Consider the following 21762-nt stretch of genomic DNA (forward strand, 5'->3'; position numbering starts at 1 on the left):
TCATATGCTCCTTCATGTCAATGAGACACTTTAGGATGTAAGTCAATACAGAGTTTGGCATAAGTTTTCCTTAGGTAAGATTTCACTGATTCCCTGGAATCTTTTTGCTTTTGCATACAAGGACAGCGCTTCAGGGTTTGGGGATTTTTTTCCCACATATATACAGAAAACATATCTACCAAAAGCAGAGAATTTAAAAAAGAAAACTGAATTAGGTAAGTGATGGGCTTTTGGACAGAAAATAATATGATCCTGTAATGAGTTGTTAATTTTGAGTCAGTTCTTCCATCTGTGTCTTGCACCTGGTAGATTTTGAAGTTCTTGACCATTTTTTTTCTGAGTTTAGAAGGGCAGTGGGCTGAAAGACATAAAGTTCCTGGAAGTTTCATGAAAATGGGGTCTCTATGTACAGCCCCTCTCGCCAGTAAAGCCACTTCTCTTAGGAGGAATCAGAGAACCTGCACCCAAGCAGGGAAGAGCTGCACTCAAATGCCACACTTTCTTACACCTGAAAAAATCCAGCTGTAAGTCACAAATCCAGAGGAAACCAGGCTTCATTCATTCCAATGCTCACAGAAGCGCTGCATTATTTTTTTTATATTCCTCTTCTAACTGACATTTACATCTAATACAATAATCCTTTTATAAAAAGAAAATATCTAATTCATGCATCACAGCTTGGGTATTTAATATTTATTACTAACAACATAAGATTGGATGATGTAATGAATTATTAAAGGAAATGAACAATAACAAGAGCAGAAGTTGGTGCTGGCAGTAATATAGCAATTAAACACAAAAAACCATCGTAGTGTCTTGCTGCATTTCACTCTGGTATTTATACTCTTGTAGCTATATGTGTAACACACATTAGACCTTGTTCTGCTTCCCGTTATGCGCTGCCAGCCTCTCAGCTGATGACGAGAAGCGCCAGATTTGGATTTGTGATGGTCTTGCTTACATCCCTCCAGTTTCATGCCTCCCTCTCTTGTCTGACCTTACCCTGCCGAAAGATCTGCTCCTGAGCAGGGGTGGATTTAGGAATGAGAAAAGCTGAGATGTCCCCGCGGTGCCAGGCACTCTCTCACTGGGGTGTGGAGCTGGGAGGGGAAGGGATTTAGGCTTGAATGAAAAATCTTTGTTACCTTAGCAATAATCACCAGGCACTGCAGCAGTTGTTTGTATGCAATCTGTAGTACGGTGAGAAAAGAAGCTTGAGTGTAATACTCCATCATATATCCATATTAAATTGGAAAGGAGCAAAATATGAGGCAACAAAGTACGTTCTTCAATATAATGATGTATTGACTAAATGACATTTTTCAGATAGGGAAGGATGAATAAGCGAGAAAGAACCGAGCCTTCCTGCTGGCATCATGACATGGTGCATTAGGAAGAGAGACTACGGGTGCCTCTCCCTGTCAGTGCGGGGACACACCTGATGACAGTATTTCAAAGCCAGGTTTAAATATGGAGAAACATTTGCAAGTATTTCACTTCTGCCTCTGCAATTTTCTTTGCATTAATGATGCATTTCTTCACATCGTTTTGCACCAGCCACAAGAAAACACCCTCATTAGAAACTGCTGGTGATAAAACAGTTGATTCAATTGACTGGCTACCTAACATGTGGTGGCTTCATCAAACAGTATCAGAAGATATTCAAGTGTGAATCAGTAAATGTTCATAAATGGGATACCTGAATAATAAGTTATAACAAGTCACCATAAAGTCTTTCTCACCATCAAATATTGAAGCCCTGTTATTTTTACTACCGTTGCACCTAAAAGTTCTGGGTACAAACTGGAACCTAGAAGTGGGTGTGAGGCAAAAATAAAAAAGACAATCTGAGCCCCCAAAAGCTTCCAATATAAGTATTTACACAGGAAAAACAGGCTGTAAAAATACAGAATAATAAAGAGGGGACTCTTTGAATGCACAGGCTCTGTGCTTAGCCCCCCGTGGACTTCTGGGTAGGGCTTTTTCACCGAAGTTTAGCGGTGTCTAGCTCAGATTTTTTTCCCTGCATTCTTCATTAGGAATTGAGACCTGAATAACTCCCAGCTTCCTGGTTTATCCACTAAGAGGAGTTTGTACCCTCTCAAGATCTGACTGGGTAACATTTCATCTGAAGAAATACAGTCCTGAAACAACATTTCAGCAGCTTGGCAGGATGAGGATGGAAGGGCTCTTTGAATGGATCAAACTGGAGCTTAGCAAAGAGAAACTATGAGCTAATAAAAGCTTTAGAGTTGTTTGAAACAGAGGTCACGCTACCTAAAGAAAATTAGGGAGCCAGCAGTAAATAAGATACTCGGGCAGAATTTATGTAAAAGCACAAAGGGCTCCAGAGTAATTAGTTAGCAGGGAAAGGAATTAAAGAAGGAAAAAAAAAAAGAGTGATTTCTGGCTGTACTGAGGTCTGTGTCAGGAGAGGGATGAGAAAGCAGAGCACAGCAGAAAATCAAGATGATGCATTTCAAATGCAAGAAAGAAAAGAAAAGCAACGTGAAATACCGACCCAGTTGCCACGAACAGCAAAGTTGCCATAAACTTCCTCAGAGCCACGGCTTTACGCCGTGGGTGGGTTCAGAGGGGCTGCACTTTATCCTCTTCCATTTGTCTTTCAAATAATGGAACTATGACTCTGAAGGCAATGGGAATATTTCCTTTAATGAGCTTTGGATCGAGCTCTAACAAACAATTTATAAAGAAGCTGTGAAACGCATGCCTCACCTGCTGAAAGTCTTGCTGAAAACCATTACTTTTCACAACATTTTAGACTGTGTGAAGGCTATAGATAATAATTCTTAGCATTTGCATCAGAAGACAAGGTAATTTCAAGTACCACGACAAGACAGAAAAGTTTAACTTGCCCAATGTAATGCGAGCAGAATATTTTGTCTGCCAGGAAAGCTGGACTTCTCTTAATAAGCAAACGAGTGCCTGTCGAGGGACAAAAAGCAAACGATCTGAAGCAGGTCTGATAAATGCATCCCTGCGAAAGGAGGAGGAGAAGGAAGAATGAAATTAACTACTTAGGACAGCTGTTCATAAAGCCCTGTTGCAGCAAGGGATTGCTTAAGCATAAGCCTAACTCTAAACTCACGTGTCTGACTTACAAAATGCTTAAATACCCGTCAGACTAGTGCTGATGCCTGCGTTCCTGCCTGAATTACACAGGTGCTACCTCTGGGTAAATAGCTCAATTAAGCAAAGTTGCTGGGAGGAAAATAGATGAAAATCGGTTATATAAATCCATACGAAGTTCCTGCACACAAGGGCTAATGAGAAAGACCCAGAAATATCATTCCATTTGTAACAAGCCTGGGAACTTACCCTACAAAAAGATGGATATGTTGGATGCAGCTGACTTCATGTGGATCATAGGAACATAAGACAGCTCTTAAAGCCCAGTCCAGAGTCACGTCTAGCCAATTTTCCATCTGCAGGATGCCCGTGGCAGAGGGCGAGGGCGGGGTGAGGATGCAGCAGCAGGTACCACAGCCCCTTCCCAGCACCGAGTGACCTGTAACCCAGGGCCAGATGATTTTGTCTTCAGGAATGAATCCAAAGCCCTTTGAGCATCTGCAAACCTTTAGTCGCACAAGACTTTGTGAGAAGTTTTTCCCTGGTTTATTTAAGCATACTGTAAGCGTCGTCCGTTTCTTTGTTTTTAATCTACCGGATTGATCCATGTCCTTGTCCTCTCTGAGTGACTCCATTAGTCCACAAGATAAGCATTATACACAGAAAGGGACAACAAAGAGCCTGCCCAAGATGGGCTGGAGTCAAAACCGCATAATGTTCGAAAAGAAGAGTTTGCAGTGTTTCTGCAGAAGACATGAGACCGGGAAGAAGCGAGAGCTCATTAAAATTGTCACACATACTTTTTAAGTAAAGAACTTGAGAAATCAAGCAGGGATGATAGGTACAGCTTTTAATTAACCAGGCCAAACAAACCATCTCCGAAAGTGTTGTCTCATGTGAACAAAAGATTGTTGATGGCTATTTGCTTTGATCTTAAGAGCATGAAAGAATAATATGTATTTAACAAGGCTGATGGAAAAATAAAATATGAGAAAAGAAAGAGGTGTCAACTCATTAGATTTTAAAGTGCAGCAGAGGTAATTTTTATGTGCTGCTGCATTGTTCAGCCAATCTGTTTTAGAGAGAGGTGCGATTTTAATTCATGGATGTGAATTGCGTTAATTCAGTACAGCAAAAGTCTTTGAAATCCCCATCGAAATTGGTTGAGCTGCAACGGTGTAAAACCGGGGGTGAATCAAGCCGACTTCTGCAGATTTCAGCACTGCCAGTAGGGTAGCTCTCTCTTCAATGCATAAAAGAATTCCTTTCAAAATAAAGTAACCCTGATACTTACTGTAAAGATTCACTCTTCTTTTCTCCTGTCTGCCTCTAACATCAAGTGTCTGACACCTCATAATGTTATTGAAGTCATCATTGCAGCACTGTGCAGATAAAAAGGGAGTATGCTGGATCTGATGAAATCAGAGGCAAAGTAATTTTTATTATCTGAGAAATCCTATTTGAAACCATGTCTTCTCAGTCTCACTTTACTGCTCAAGAGCAAAACCACTCTTGCTTTCATAGGCGATGAAAAGATATATTGTTTATAAATTCCTGCAGATATGCTGGCGGACGGTGAGACAATAACTGACTTTTCTAATTTCACAAAGATTGAGAAGCATGAGAGAGGTGGAATTAGAAAGTACAAGGGGAAGTAAGTGAGGGGCAGAAACACGAGCATATCTCTCAGGTGACTCAGAATTACCAGTGATTTATGCAGATATAAATGTGAGTAAAGTTTGACTGAGTGAATGAATTGTACCAGCTGATGACAGCTCTGGTATTTTTGAAAAGGTCCCACTGAGTCCCATCTGAGATCCGACTGTCTGTATTATATGTTAATGAACTTTGTACCGGTTTATCCTATTCGGAGCGTAATTTGTATGCTAATAGTATTGCCATTTAATAAACTATGCTTAAAAGAAGATTTTCCTTATCTGCATGCTGATATAAATGAGCTTCAGAGTTGACTGACAATTAACTGGAAATCAAGTAAGTGCCATTAAACTCAGTGTTAACTATTTGGATCAAAACAAAATTACCCAATCTAGCTGAATAGTCTTATAAAACTATTTTAGAAAAGAATCCTAATAGCAATGATAGAAAGTGATATTATAACACTGCTCCTTGCTATTTCCTAAAATTCCCCTCCGTTCCTAGAAAGAAACGTTATTTTTGCATAGAATCTCTGCAATTTGGGACCACAAATATTTATTATATATAAATATATACAGGCATCTGAACTGAGTTGTACACCATCATAAAGCTTCCAGGCAAAACACAGTGGTTTCAGGAGATTCGACTCCCTTTAACAGAAGATAGCTAAAGCTGGTTTGCCGTGTCTTTAACATACTCAAGTATTAAATGTGAGGCAGATGTTCTTATGAGGTGACCAAAGAAAAGTGACAAAAATACCATGTCTATAGACGTGTGTCTAAATCGATTATTGTTATATGTCTCAAAACTTGCAGCCAGGGAATACTGGGCAACAGCACCTCTGCGTGTACAGGAAAGACAGACGCGCCAGCCAAACGACGAGCTTAGCGATGAAACAAAACAAACAAGCAACCCCCAAAAATGTTCCTTGCTATGTTTTAATTCTTTCGGCTTTCTAAGTCCTTGTGATAGTTTTAAGGTGCTTGTGAGCCTGTTCGTCCCCGGTCCGCTGCGCCCAACGAACAGGCACATTTCTGGTCGTCTTCCACACAGAGAACTTGGTTTCGTGTCGTATTTACAAGATATGGCCCATTTATGGCTCTTCTCTTCCCTGTGTCTTTGTCCTATTTCAAATATGCATCTAAAGAGTGGATGCCATGGGAGCAGAGATGTGGTATAATCCTGGACTGAGACAAGAGCCATACCTTAGCATGTCCAGGGAAAAAGGGATTTATTGGTTATTAGTCTACTTTGTGTGTAGAACATAATGAAACATCGTATTTTTGTAGCCATACGTTGATGAGTCTGAACATTCACAGCAGAAAAAAATTTAATGTTAAAGTAGTACACTGAGAAGGAAAGGATGAGGAACTAGACTTTATGAAATTCTGTGGTGAGAATCCAGGTAGAAAAATGAATTGAATTGCCAAAGAAAATGGTTACCATTTTTTTTTTTCTATTTGACAACAAGTTCCGTTGTTTTTATGAAATCTTTACAACTCTGGTACATCCAAGAAAAGTTCTTTCAGCACAGGATGGTATGCCCACACCACTGCTATTCCATCTAATCCTACCATTACTCGTTATTTTTATGATTTGGACATCATTAGGAGTTCAGGCACAACCATTCATACAACCGAATTCAGTCCAGATGTAAACCAAGGCCCTCAATATAGGACTTATGTAGAATTTACACAGTACATAGGGCCCTGAATTACCCTCTGTGTGGGATTTTAAGTCACTTACAGGGATCTTCTTCCCTGTCAGCTTGCCAGAACATATGTCGATAATAAAAGTATAATAAAAACTGCTGTTAACTTTAAAGTATTCTGTATATACAAGTAACTGAGACCAGGTACTCAGCATGGTGCTGGCTTGCTTTCAGAAACTGTGGCCAGGGTGTTCACGGGCGCGCACACACACACACACTAGGTCTGGAGTATTGGAGGTGCTCTTGCAGTAGGTATGTTCTAAGGTTGGACCGATTAATGTTTTAGCAATCAAATCAGGAGAGGGATTTTGGAATGAATAGTTCAAAATTCCTAACTCGGGTAAATATAAAGGACAGAAAAACAACCAGAATATGTCCATGAAGCAGGGAAAGGACATGAACGCGGCCCTGTGCCCCTGCTCTGGGGGTGCCTGCTCAAGCAGGGGGTGGGACGGGGTGAGCTCCAGAGGTGCCTTCCAACCCCCACCAGTCTGGGATCCTGTGAAAGGGAGAGAGGGCACAGCACTGGCATTCACTGGGGTTTAGTTTACTGCAACTCCATACGACGTGGAAGAGTGACAGATTGCTTAGGACATCTCAGCATGTAGGACAGCCCCTCAGAACGGCTCACCTTAACAAGGCTCCCAGGAGTCGAGTAAGAACAATTTAAAATTGTATTAGAGCGGTGTCATACAGAAGGGAAATTGTAATAAATCCAGCATCACACAGGTTGTCATTCTTTCTTATACATGAGAACATATGGTTCATTTGCTTACTTGATGCTCACGCTATCTGATGTGCTAAACACTATTGCATTAAGTAGTCAGTAATACATGATGAAATTAGGTTTATTGGCTTGTTCCATTATGAAAATCTCTAAGGAGAGAGAAAAGAAAGGAAAAGCCCTTTTCTTATGTTCTTCCACTACACTAATATTCTCTGTCTACTGCCTGCCAGCATTTCATTGGGTCAAGTAGCAATGGGGGTCCCCTTCTGCCTTCTCATTACTCTGCAGTGGATTGACTTCTAATGGAAAGATAACAGAGAAAGAAGAAAGGGGAAAAACAAAGCAAAATAAGATTAAGAAGCAAAATAAAATATTGTCTTTTTCTTCCCCTCATCTGTGCTCATTCTTCCTTCTCCTTATATATCCCTCCCCATCTTTCATTCATATGCTTTCCACTCCCCTGCCTTCGCTCCCACCTTGAGGGACAAGACAGAAATAACTGGAAGTGCAGAGCCCACAAAGAAGGAAAGGCTGAAGGTACTTTGGGTCAGTCTGAGGCACTTTCTGGCATCCCTTTGGTTGTAAAACTTTATTTCTGCCAATACCATTAGCTCTGGTGGATCACCAAATGTTTCTGCTCATGGGTACTGCCTTGTTTTATGTTCCTCCTAGATTCAGTGACATTACTCAGAAGGAAGCACGGGCAAATTCTTGCACACTTATGCCTACAAACAACACTGAAAACAGAAAAATACTGCTCCGGTTCGCAAATAAATAATCAAGAATTATATTATAGCTGCCTCCATTACTCTTTTGCAACAGCCTCTTCTCTGCGACCTTTCATACAGAAACCAAGACCATTGTAGTCTAAGCAGAAGATATTTTTAGCTAGAACATAGATTACTCCCTGCAGCTCTCAGCATTCCCTTGGGAAAGGCGCGATGATGGGTTTTGTCTGGTTAGCACCGAATATGTAGCAGTAGTGTGGCCTGAGAGATGAAGCAGCAAAGCAATTCTATACAGCAATTTCAGGTTTTGTAGGAGTTTTCATGTCTTAATATGTAAGTTCAGGCCAAGCACTGAAAGCAGGCGGATAAATCCATGCCTTTGATTTCTGTCAATCTATTTGTTAGCAAGGAATGGAGCTGAAGTGATTAATCAAATTTAGCAGATGTGGAATCAATTCCATTGGTTCCCTAAGCAAAATTAGAATTTCATCAAGAGATAAGCTTAATTTGTATTCATGTTGACTTAGGGCGATGGTGTCTAAGATATCTGGAATTGCTCTGATTGCTGATGCCCACACTTCAAGTGCTCTATTTAAAAACTAAAATAGGAATTGAACTTCTTTACAAGCACACAGACACTGATAAGGTAGAAGGGTTAAGGCATATCATCAAAGCTATGCAAACCTTCTTGTGGTAGAAAAGCAAGGATAAACATGGAGATACACTTAATCCGAGCTTCAAAAACCAGACTTAAAAAATTAAAATAATAGTAATATTAATATCCCATTGCTATTCACCTAGCTGCATCGCTGTAGAAAACTGGAAATAGAATGGTAAGCGCTGGAATAACATGAGAAAATATGTTCTATATGAAAATTGTTACCAGTATACAAACGCCTATACAACGGGTGCATGAAGCAGGGTGGTCTGTGGCACTAGGCAGCATGACAAGCAAAGCCTCTCTTTGCCTGTGCTACTCATCAGCTCTGACTTCAGCACGGGTAGGGTTTTTTCCAGACACTGTGGGTAGGGTTAATTCCCCCAGTTTTGCTCATCTAAAAGTTAGGCATCTCATTTGAGATGGAGGTGCCTGCCAAGGAAAAGTAAATAACTGCCTTAGACTGCATATTGACTTCAGCTAAATAAAAGTTAAGTGACATCAATCTCCTCCTTTGTTAGTAGAGTAGTGCAAATTTTGGAATTTTCATTCCATTTTGTCTTGATTCCTCCCCAAGCAGATTTTTTTTTTTTTTAAGATAATGGATATTCTGGAAGGTTTCAGTACAAGCTAAACAAACAGTGTTGACATTCTGGTAATTGAAATGTTTCACCAAAGTTTGTTAAACTGCCCTGACACATTTCTTCTCAAATTGATTCAAGGCGAAATACTATTTCACAGTACAATATGTTTTGTATGTTGTATTTGATCAGCAGATTGAGGACTTTTACCGATTAATTACCTTTATTTTTTTAACTCCCTATTTCTCAGCAGTCACAAGAAGAGAGCATTCTTTTCCCAAATAACAAAAAAAGTCTAAAATGTGTTAGATGTGTTAAAACGTTCCTGGGTCTGGAATCTGACTTTGAACAGTGGAGCAGCAGAAGAGAGGCAGAAGCAGATGGTGGTGGCGAGTGCTCAGGAGGCTGTAGGAGAACGGTCCTGCTCAAGAGACTGACAACTGTGAGCAGATCCAAGCCTTTAGTTAATGAAACCTGCTGGGTCCTTGTGTTTCACATGGGAGCAGGAGAATCCCCTTGTGTTGGAGGTTCTGAAGAGCAGCTGTAAGACCTCAGCAATTACCGGATAATTCCACCCCCCAACCCCTCGTGTCAGAAGTCTCCAGTCACATCATCTGCTCAGTTTTCTTTGCATAAGGCTGTTGAAAGACAGCTTTTCATTTCGGTGTTCAAACATTCCCCCGTGTTTCCTTCGAGAACTGGCAATAACTTGAGTGCAAAACACCCAAAACAAGTGTGGCTTGGGAGAGAGAATTTACCATGTAGAGCAGCTTTATTTATGGCAGAAAATCAATTACCATCTTTCTCAGAGATGGGGCTGAACTGTGTCTTACAAGCAAGTCTGGCAGCCAACATGTATTGAGCATCCTTTACTGACCCCTAAACGTACTTCTTGTCCCCAGAAAAGGATTTAAATGATGACTATTTGCTTATTATTGATTATTAATGCAGGGAAAATGCCGTATATGACTAAAGCATTCTTTCAGCCTACATCATTTCTCGGTTTTCCCTCAGCTATCCTCATTTAAATTCTAAATGGAGTGAATCACATATGTTTATACACATTCACTACAGTGTTTGGTGATCCTCAACTCATGGTGAGGGAATAGCACCTCTCTCTGGTAAAGCAAAAAGGGCTCCAATCCCCATTTATTAAAATGCTTTAATCAAAAAGAATTTTTAGAAAATAAGTTTTCCATGAGGGTCCTGATCCTGAATCCACTGAAAGCGATAACAAGACATACATTTACGATGAGATCAGTGTCTAGACTTGCAAATTTGCTTTATTTAATATATGAATAGTTCCTTTCTACTCTTTCTTTCCCACTTTTTCTCAGTGGACACATGAAATCATAGAAGTGAGGAGCAAGAAGAAGAAAACTCCCATTGCACGTAGTGAGAATATACGACATACGTGAAAACAGCTCATATCTGCGTCAAACTCCACAGGGTGGGACTTCAGAGCATGAAGCTTGTTATTTTCCTTTGTTGCATTTCATTTCTACCTTGAGCTAAAATCCACAGCACATGCCAGGAAAAAGGTGTGCATTTAGCAAAGGGCAAACAAAATCCTTTCAAACAGTTGCCCATTGGACAAGCGGTATTGCTCCCAAAAGCCCGTTTCTCAAGACTTTGATCCAACGAAGGAGGTTAATTGCCCAAAAGGCAACCTGAAGCTGTGCTGTTAGATGATCCAGAGAAGCTGATCAGGGGATCACGTGGAGAGCGAGCAGGGGAAAGCAGCTAGGATGAGCCAACTGTGGAATTTCTTTTCGATTCCTGCAGCTGATAACGTTGAAGTCCCTCTCTGAGGTGGGCAGCAGCATGAACCAAAGAAAAATCCCACTACTCAGGGGGTGTGCCATAAGAATGAGGGTTGAATTTAGCTATTTCTGAAAATTTTGAAGTAGAATACTCAGTGCAGAGGGGACATTAAGACTGGGAACTGTAAGCAGACCTGGTACAGGTACATTCAGGCTTTGTTTTACCATCTAGTGTAAAAATGTATTGATTTGGGAATTTTTTTGTAGGATTTAAGTGTATGCTTCAGATGCAATAAAGTATTCTACATAAATCAGAGCATACAAGCTGTTGAAGATCTGGGCAATGTCATGTTTAAGCTGCAGAGAGGATGGGAGAGACAAGTGGGGCTGGAGGAAATTGTCTGTGCTCTGAAAAGGAGTCTGAGGGCTGAGGACCTTCACTGCAGGACTTTGACAAGAGATCCAGAAGATTACATTTCAGACTCAGGAAATGTGAAGACGTTTTTGAAATAGCAGGGACCGAAATACTGCAGCTTGGTAAACTTTAAAAGGCTTGATAAAAAAAAAAAACTCAGAAGAAATCAAATTTTAAAAAAATCATGGTGCTTTTATTAACATGGATGCCTTATTAATTACCTCTTCCTAGTTAGCACACTCCTCCTTACAAGACTTACAAACTAACATTTATATAAAGCAGTGTTGTCTTGTCATATTAAGAGCACAGATGATCAGGGGGAGCAGTGACCATGTGTACATGACTATCAGGAATAAACTATTATCACAAGTTAAAAAAAAAGGTGAAGAAGAACGAACCATCCTTTCCCCTTAGGGTGGAATAGGTCTAGTTGCACTATTTCTGTAACAAAAGATTGAATTTGTGTAAATAATTCTGAAGAACCTATGTGGTTTGACTTATTTAGTAATGTGTCCATCACAGTTTTGCTGTCAGAACCATAAGGGATTGGTATTTCCTTTTTTCAGCATTTATAACTCAACCAAATATTAAAAAAAAAAAGGAAAAAAAAAAAAAAGGGTGGTAAAAGAGTCCAGAGAGATTATAAAAGCTGCACAATAAAATGGGAGCAGAAATAAGGAAAGCTTTAGTTAAAACAGTTAATCTGTATGTGACATGTCAGGGTTTAATCATATATATAGAGAAAGGCAGAGCAGATTCCTCCTCTTTTTTATGAACAAAGATACATATGATTTTAGTGCCTTAATTAGCTGTGTACTGTAATTACAGCCATACAAATCCTTATCTCATGTTCTGTTTTCTGTCACAAAGATCTTTGGAAAAATACTGCATAGATGAGTGATTTTCTCCTCTTTAAAACCACGGCATTAGCTATTTTGTCATTTAATAATCAAAAAGCCTCATAAATTCTCCTTCGCACCAGTGGACGCACTGGTAATAATGTTTTGCACATGGAGTTTAAACGCTCTCCCTTTGCCTCAGTGTAAATCCTGCTCCTTTTGTTTACTCCTGCTCAGCAGCTGAAGGCCTTCTGGGATGCTCAGAAATTACAGCGTGCCTATAATTATTGTTAGAAATTAATACAGAAACGCAAGTAAATACTGTATGCAGTATGCAAATATTTTTTTATAAGCAAATCAGATGGGGAATATCAGGGTGCTAGAACCTCAAGATCTAAGCTTAATTCAGCTATTCAAATTGTAAGTTTTAAACAGCGCTCTCCTTGCTCTTGTTCTCATCAGTGTCAGAAAATCCAGAGATTACCTGTGGCAAACTGTATGCTGAGCTTGTTTTCTACATACTGTAGGGATAGGCTGTGCCTAATCGGAATGAACAGGCATTTTTGTTGAATAGATCATACAATCAAAATGCAAATAAAGATTTGACAGCACACTAGCTAGAAAAAATATCCTTCATCATTAGCTGAGCAGTTAAACAGAAAAAAACCCTGCCATTAGTGAAAGGGAGGGGAAAAATAAATGGAAAGTTTTCTGTGCCCTGTGGCATGGATTGCTTACCCAAATTTCTCTGTTTCATTGTGAGTACCGATATGAAATAATTCTGAGATTTGCACTTTCTTTCTCATATACCTCTCCGATTTACTTTGCTGTGTATTGTACATTACTGCACTATGAGATGGGGAAATATTTCTGCGTGTCACTGTTTTGGATAACGTTGTTTTAACAAATTATCATTATTTTGTGTCTTACGTGACCCAAACTAACCTCCCTGAGCAACTGGTACTGTGTGCAAAATCTGGTCTTCAATTTCCAGAGCTTTATGAATTACTGATTCTGTTTCCAGTCTTTGAAAATGATCATGTGATAAACAGTGCTGCTGTTACTTTTGCAAACTAAAAGAGATACTGAGAAGGATTACAGTTCTTTGACACTGTTGCCCATTTCATCCATCAGTCTACATTTGTCTATGGAAATACTATTATGGTTGTATATTGCACGTGAAATTCACAACTTACTCAAGTCAGTAAGTCGCTTTTGATTTTAACGCTTATCATTTACTTGATGTTAGCGTGTAATAATGTAGATGTTTTGTGGCAACTCACAAATAAGCTCTTAGCCATTACAGACAAAACATCAGTAAAGCCCTGCCGAAGACCGGGCAACCCAACAGCGGTTGGTGAGGGAGCGTACCAGTATGCTGGTCCAGTGGCTAAATCCTGCCTAAACAGAAGAGATGGAGAATATGGAGGCTGATTCTGCTACGGGTTATTGTACAACCTGTACAACTGTGAAGCAATTATGCCACAGCCTGGGGGTATATTCTGCTTCCCTGAAGCCTCCCCTGATGTCTCCTACATGAAGCTGATTCACTCAGGCTTTGCGTGCGGTAGAGTCAGCTCTGATAGTGCTGCAGTGAATTAACTGCTGATGAGCACAAACGTATGTATCATACAATTACCCGTGTGCATTCAGTTTGGCTTTGTTCTCAGTCAGCTTTACATCTACAGAACTGTACGGCCACTGCTAAAGACAAATAGGCCTCTGGCATCAAAGTTTTCTGTCAATGAGCTGTCAAAAGCAATGCTAAGTCGGCTGAGTTTCGCTGATATTTAAGTGAGATTAAAACAGACAACAATCCAGCAACTGGTTTATGACAGTACCTTTTGTTCTGGCGCAGAACCTCTGAGCCCCTTCTCCAGTTAATAACTGCTCTGGGAGATGCACTCGGTTTACAGCCAATTGTAACTTCGCCTCCAACTTGAACAACAGACTTTTTTTTCACAGGATTTTTGGAAAAATCCGGTGCTGCAGCTAAAAATAGAGAAGTAAGAAGAAAGAAGAGCAGAACAGTATGCAGTCGACAAGTTACTAAATGAACTTGCTAAATTCTTCTCTTTGAGTTTCATAGTAGGTGAATCCAATAATTGCTTTGGGTTTGAGGTTTCTGCAAAAGTAGATACATCAAACGTGAAAAACATTTAAGTACCAAAGAATGGAATTTATTGAATCTTATTTAAGTTGTTTCTAAACAGTCTACCTAGAGGCTGTGTGCTCTGACAATCTTCCCTTAGGGTTATCTGCAGCCTGGGAGGATGGGTCTATCTGTGATGAAAAATGAGGTTCCTGAACAGATCAATGTCAGAAAGATAAACACCTCACTCCTCATCACAGAATGGTTTAGGTTGGAAGGGACCTTACAGACCATCTAGTTCCAACCCCCTGCCATGGGCAGGGACAGCTTCCACTAGACCAGGTTGCTCAAAGCCCTGTCCAACCTGGCCTTGAGCACTTCCAGGGATGGGGCATCCACGGCTTCTCTGGGCAACCTGTGCCAGTGCCTCACCACCCTCAGAGTGAAGGATTTCTTCCTTATATCTACCCCCTTTCCATTTAAAGCCATTAACCCTTGTCCTATCACTACATGCCCCTGTAACAAGTCCCTCTCCAGCTCTCACATAGGCCTCCCCCCAGGTACTGCAAGGCCGCAACAAGGCCTCCCCGCAGCCTTCCCTTCCCCAGGCTGAACAACCCCAGCTCTCCCAGCCCGGCCTTGCAGCAGAGGGGCTCCAGCCCCTGGAGCATTTCTGTGCCCCCTCTGGCCCCACTCCAACAGCCCCGTGTCTGTCCCGTGCTGAGGAGCCCAGAGCTGGACGCAGCGCTGCAGGGGGGTCTCACAGAGCAGGGGGCAGGACCCCTTCCCTCGCCCTGCTGCCCGCGCTGCTGGGGATGCCGCCCAGGGCACAGCTGGCTTCTGGGCTGCGAGTGCACATTGTTGGCTCATGTTGAGCTTCTCATCGACCAGCGCCCCCAGGTCTTTCTGCTCAGGGCTGCTCTCAAATTCATTCCCCACCCAGCCTGTATTTGTGCTTGGGATTGCCCCGACCCATGTGCCCAGCCACATGTACTTGTCTGCAGAATTTAGAATATTTAATTAAAAATACCGTCCTCTGTTCATAAACCAACAACGTCTTCTGAAAATGTGTTTATTTGCCCAGTAATTTATGTGAAAATTCACTCTTGGAGGAGAAAACACAAGACCTGTACAACAGTTAGGTGCTCTTAATGACTGTGTTTTACTGGTTTCACTAGTATTTGGCTGTGGAACAAACTTTATATTTGGATATCTGTAGCAGAGTACTTTTTAAAATATATGAAAAAATTCAATTTTATGTGCATCTCTGGTAATCATGAAAAACCTTATTTGGTATATGTTATTTGTTTTTATATACATATTTGCCATATGCTCTCTGTTTATAGTTAAAAATGTTTTTCCCACTTTCTGAAATTGACTTTTAGAAACTGCAGAATAACTATTAATAACTCATAATACTAAGTGAGAAACAGCATTCATTAAAATTGTGTGTATGTGATAAAAAAAGACCACACGTGGGATTAGAATTTTCCTCCACACCAGTCATAAAATAAAAAATAAAAAGTAAAAAATAAAACATTACACACGGGTGATGAAGGGCAAGCAGCAGAGAAATACCAACAGACTTGAACTGCCAAGGTGGAATTTAATCTACTCATTCCTTGATTTCAAATTTTTCAAATGAAGGCCCTGTTATACTCAGTACCTGCTCATGCTAGTGGCATTTACTCACCTATCACCCGCAACTCAGCATTGGCATAAATAGTATCGTACTTGTTTTCTGCCACACACTGATAGAGGCCGGAGTCTGACATATTCAGCATAGGTATGATAAGAGTTCCATTTTCTATTTGAATTCTTTCCTGATAAAAGAAAAACAAGCAAAACAAACGTTGACAGAGCCGATGAGTGTACAATCCCAAAGATTTTTGGTATCGCACCAATGCACCTGATCACAATTCAGAAGCAGAAATGTTATTTTCTTGGAAGCAATGTGAATGAATACATCATAAATTAGATGTATACCTCGGCCATACGACAGTGGTTATGTTTCCAGACCTCTTAGCTCTTCAAACTTCTGAAGAACTCCAGGCTCGTGGTGCAGAGTCACTGCCTTGGGCAGGTTTGCCCGGATGCACCAGCTGTGGCATGTGTTTCTCTGCATTGCTGAGCTGTGAATCTGTGGGTATGCTTCACCACGAGGCAGACACAGAAGCAGCTACCGCAGGGCAGGCATGGCTGCTCCACACTGGGAGCCTGGAGCATCTTCCATACGGCTCCCGAGAAGCAGCACCTGCAGCCCTGTCTGGGGGCACGGTGAAGCATGGCCCCTCATCTGATTAGATGAATCTGATGATGATAATCTAAGATGATCAGAAAAGCTCCGCAGGAGACAGAGGTGCTCAAATAATGGAAAAATTTCACATGTCATCAGACCACAAGTCACAGAAAAACGAGCCACTGAAAAAGCTCCACTGAAAGCCAACACTTTTAAATTCCTATTGGAAGCCCACAGGCAGCTGTTCAGATCAGAGGGAGAGCATGCTCCTCATGGCTTGAATTTCTGGACACACTGAGTTCCTTCAGTGCAATTCTGCTGAAATAGAGGAAACTGCACAGTAGTTAAATTTGGAGCAGAGCTTGGGTTTTGGTGTATTAAAAGGAGTTTTATTTCCTCTCTTTTGGCAAATAGAAAAAAGCCTGTTTTGTGCTACCAGCATAACTTAAAGCTAAATACTCTGTGAATTTACAATTACTAGCCTCCAGAGAGAATAATAGCTCCACCGCAAAGGGTAACACTGAGAAGGAGAAGAGAATATGTTACTCAAAACAGATCAGTGTGGAAGAAACCCACAACAGGGAATATAAATTCCATCACCAAATGGAAATCTGAAACAACAGATATTACTATTGTTATTATTATGCTGCTCCTTTAGTCTGGCTCTGCTGCCTCTGAAGCGGTAATGGGAGCATACATTGCTAGAGTATACATTACAGTCTCTGCCGAACAGCTACAAGCATCTAAAATGTATTTGTCAGCTGCTGAACATATATAACTTAACTTGCTCAGTTGCCACAGATAAGCCGGTTTCGTGGCCTGTTGGAGGGGGATTTCTGTTGCGGTGCTCACAAAGGGGAGAGTGCCACCTATTGAGCCACGCAGCTCTATTTTCCAATACTCTGGCTCTTCCTTGGAGGTCTCCCAACCAAGATCTGACCCAGACCAACCTTGTTTAGCTTGGAAATTTGATGAGAGCACAGCCTGCGGTTCTATGGCTGGTGTATTGCTGGCTAATTAACAACACTACATCACTTATCCACTGTTAATTTTTTTGAGGCTCTCACTGCAGATATCTTTTGCATACTTAGTTTTACCTTCAGGCTGTTTGCTATCCTCCTAATGCATTCTATTTTTACAAACAGCCTTTGAATATAAAACCCCCTTCTGAAGCAACACTCGTGTTTCATACACATGCCGAATTCCCCGCCATTCTCTGCTGGCTCTTTTGAGCTACGCGGACAAAGAGAAGAATAAAGCACACCATGTACACAAGCAGGAATAATGCAGAGATGACCAGCTAGGTGGTCAGGAGAAAGGTTTGACAAAGAGTAGACAATATCCTCAGAATCAGCCCCCAGGTGGAAAGTGCCTGGAAGGTATTCTTTCTGTGATATTTCCAACAAGCAGGGTGCTGTGACAGACTGAATATTTTATTACACCTTCCTTGTACTTTCACCTCCAAACTATCCATTTTGTCCATTGAGCAATAACATTCAGCATTTTGTTGCCTAAAGTATCCCATTTACAATACACTAAGTACTGTGAAAATCTGGGTTGAAAATGCCTATAGAGTGGTTTATTCTTTTTTATTCAGACTATGGAATTGAAGAGTGACAGATTCTAAATATCACTGTCTTCAAAGGGAGAGAAACTAGATAATCTTGCTTAGGAAGAGGTGACAATGAGAAGAATGATCAGGTTCAGAAAAACTGCAATCCAAGTCAATTCTGGCTAACCTCTGTTTAGGACTAATCCAGCAGAAAATCATATGGAAGACTGGACCCCCCCCTCCAATTGCTTCAAATAAGTGCTACTAAGTCAAACAAGTGCTGGTTCTGCAACCCAGCAGGTGCTAATTTGCCCCATATGTTTTGGAAATGATTCCGTATCTGTTCTTGCTAGACAGAAATTAATCACAGTATTATATTTTTCCAACCAAGTAAGACTGCGTTACAGATGAGCCATGCCGTTTTATGCCCGCCAGATGCTGAATAGATGCTTAATAAAAAGGAAAACTTGTCCTCAGCAGAATGCAAATGCAGCAGAGACTGTCTTGCCACAGAAGTCATTCTCCATGAGGTCGCCAACAACTGAAGATTGGAAGATGGATGTGCCAAAGCTTGGCCACCACGGAAGTATAATTATACTGCCTGGAAAGAGACAAAGCTGCGTTGTCAAAGAACTGTCTGCATAAGTATCTGGTCAGGTTTCTTAAATGTTTGAGCTCCAGTTGATCCCCCCTCTCCTCCTGCACTCCTACCACTTCAGTTCTTTCCTTTCCACCTGGTCCTTCTTTTTCCTTTGAGTGAGTTTTTTCACTTATTCACCTTTTTCTCATAACTTCATATGGTTTTCTTTAGTCTATTACTCCTCCATGTAATGCCAGGAAAGCATTAACCTCAATATTAGCTGATTTTCAGAGCTGATTAATTCAGTTAAAGGATTAACAGCACAAGAATGGCTGTACTGCACGAGACCAAAGGTCCACCCAGCCTACAGATTAAGAACAGACACAGAAGAAAAGTGCAAGTTAACAGGCTGATCAGTTTGCAATGCCAGCTCTGAAACACTCTTCCACAGTCAACTGGCATCCAGTTTCCCAAATTACAGATTATGTCTACAAATGTGTTCAATGTTTCTGGACAAAGCTTTCTTTCCCTAACTACAATTGTTATTTTTAAATCCATCCATACCTACTGCCATATCTTGTAGCTATTAGACACTCTGTAAGATAAATCATATGGAGAAATTGGTGTATTTCTTTATATATAAACTGGCCATACTATATATTTTAAGTAAAGATGAGCCCCAAGAACCAAGGCTTTGTGTTACAAAAAGTTTGTGCTGTTACATTTATTTTGATATGTTAACCTTTAATAAAATTTCTGGAAAAAAGGTAACGCATTGTAAAATGAATGCCATGACTGAATCATATAAGAAACAAAGATGATGAGCAAGCAAGCAAACCAGATGACAGGAGCCTTACCTCTGACATGAGTGGCTGGCCATTTTTTAGCCAAGTGTAGGAAGGGCTTGGTTTTCCTTTTGCCTTACATTCCCAAAATAAACTGTCATAGAGAGACAGAAAGGCATTCTGGATTTTTTTATCCCATTCCGGGAGTGCTGAAAAGAATACGCAAACCATCTTAAGCAGGAGAAAAATGATTTCGCTGGAGGTACGTTGCCATTAATTAATGAACTGAGCAGGGCTAATTAGTATTTGTCCAACACATTATTATCTTGCAAGCGAATTCTGCACAATTCCCTAGCACTAAACTTCGGGACTGACTTGGGAAAATGTTAGAGATCAAGTGGCTAGTGGAGGGGAATTTCAGTTTAGGCATTATTCATTTTTATGACCAAAACTTGCAGAAGCAGTGATTTTAGATACCTGGAATTCTGGGCATCGTCTCTGAAAGCACCGAGACCCCTACTTTCTAAAAACCAGTCCTCCTCTCAAGTATCTGTGTACCAAAAATGAGTCAGCAGGTAACAAAAATAATGGACTGTAAATACTACCTTTCTGTTTTACCCACATACCTGAGACCTTGGGTTCAGACCGTGGGCTCTTTGGTTGTAATTTACAACACAAACACTACACGCAAAGGGATTAGGGCTACTCAGATTAGAACATCACCTTCTGAATACTTGTGGCACATTAACATAAATTCATTACTGCCTAAAAGCAGAATTTCCAAGAATCCCACACAAGCTCTAAACATCCAGCTGAGTACTCGGGGACTGAGCTGAGCAGGGGTTAGATTGAGGCAGGCTGACATTTAAAATAGTTGTCAGTATACAGGTGAATATGAGACCTAGGGAGAACGACTAACACCTGCCTAACTTTGGGATAGACCAAAGCCACGTGCAAATGAGATACTAGGTTGCATCCATCTGCCTCTAGAATAAGTGGCTGGTGTCTTAACATCCCGTGAAAGATTTTTGGCTGGGTTATTGAACCATATTGCTGTAGTCTCCATATGTATATAAATATATAAACACACACACGTAATCCTTACACAAAGCAATTTAATTTTAGGAAGAGAATCATTATCCTGTGAGACTAGCAAAACAAGCTACTAAAAAGCCTCCCTCTACAGCATGACCCTGTGGGTACCCCATGACTCTGCCCCTACAAAGCACCTCGAGATTGTCCACCACTAGATTAATACAATGCCAATGAGTCGCTTCCCAGAATGGGAAAGTGTTTGGGATAGAGCTCACCGTGCTTGAAAGTGATTCTAACTGCATGTCAGTTTTGTTGCCCTCAGACCGTAAGGCGTGGGATCGAGGTATCACGCACAAAGCACCAGACAGTGTTCAGGAAAGAAAACCTATTTCCTAGAGACAGGCTGCCTACAGAGCAAAACCACCGCAGCACAGAAATTAAGCAAAAGAAAGTCAATTATGTAGATAATATACCAGTCCACTCCTAAGATGATAAAAAGAAAGCCTTGTGCAAAAGCTTCATGAGTGCTCTTTATATATTTCACTATGAACGGCTATTAATTAATTTACAAAGCACATTTAATAAGCACATTGTTTTAGATTGTATTAACTGATCATAATTTTGTAATTGCCTATGCTGTTATCAATCATGTCCAGGTAATCTACTGAACTTAATTTTAATGGAACTGCTTGATTGATGTTCTGCAAAAATTAGTGAGCAATGAGAACAAAAATAACCCCCTAAAAGCAAAGAAATAATTAAATATTCAAAACAGCAGCAGACTGCTCTATTCCTGGCATATATCTTGATATTAGCCATGGCTGCAGGAGACGGGTAGCTTGTCAGCAAAGCCTGCATTTCTTCATTAGAAGAGGTTTACTTAAAAAAAAATAAAAATACTTGCCAAGGTCTTCTCAAGAGATGTTAATTGTAGGCTCAGTCTAGCTTTCTGCAATTTTTTTTCCTCACTCTTACATTTCATTTTTCTTTTCCTTCTCTTTGAAAGATTTATGAGGTAAAGAAAAAGATCTCTCTCTTTATTCATGTCAAAATACGTTGCTTTCCCTGGGTATCAACGGTGGAACTCAAGAGCCTGTAATTCACCTTGGCTACGAGGGACCATCATGTGTGACTTGGATCACAGGAAATTAATGCATGCGGGAAGGGAAAAGGAACGGGAGAGCAGTTTCACAGAAATACTGTCCTCCACTTTCAGACAAGGAGGAAGGAGAGGGAGGCAGTGGAATGAGTTTCCCCTGCTTTGCCCTCGCCTGTTTATGGAGCAATACAGCTCGGCTAGAATAAGAGGTG

General features: G+C 40.7%; 1 protein-coding gene across 4 annotated transcripts in view; it reads right to left on the minus strand.

Annotated features, from left to right (window-relative positions):
* The window catches only part of LOC142058460 (contactin-6-like), an 84049-nt gene that overhangs the window by 25781 nt on the left and 36506 nt on the right, over positions 1–21762 (minus strand). For 3 of the 4 annotated variants that reach the window (XM_075095625.1, XM_075095626.1, XM_075095627.1), the window contains 3 exons: positions 19489–19625; positions 15954–16083; positions 14010–14160 (listed from right to left, as the gene is read on the minus strand). In XM_075095625.1, coding sequence (XP_074951726.1) covers positions 14010–14160; positions 15954–16083; positions 19489–19625 — 418 coding nt within the window. The remainder of the gene's footprint in view (positions 1–14009; positions 14161–15953; positions 16084–19488; positions 19626–21762) is intronic. The other variant, XM_075095628.1, reaches the window with a different exon arrangement.

Source organism: Phalacrocorax aristotelis, chromosome 6, assembly GCF_949628215.1.
Source record: "Phalacrocorax aristotelis chromosome 6, bGulAri2.1, whole genome shotgun sequence".
NCBI lineage: Eukaryota > Metazoa > Chordata > Aves > Suliformes > Phalacrocoracidae > Phalacrocorax > Phalacrocorax aristotelis.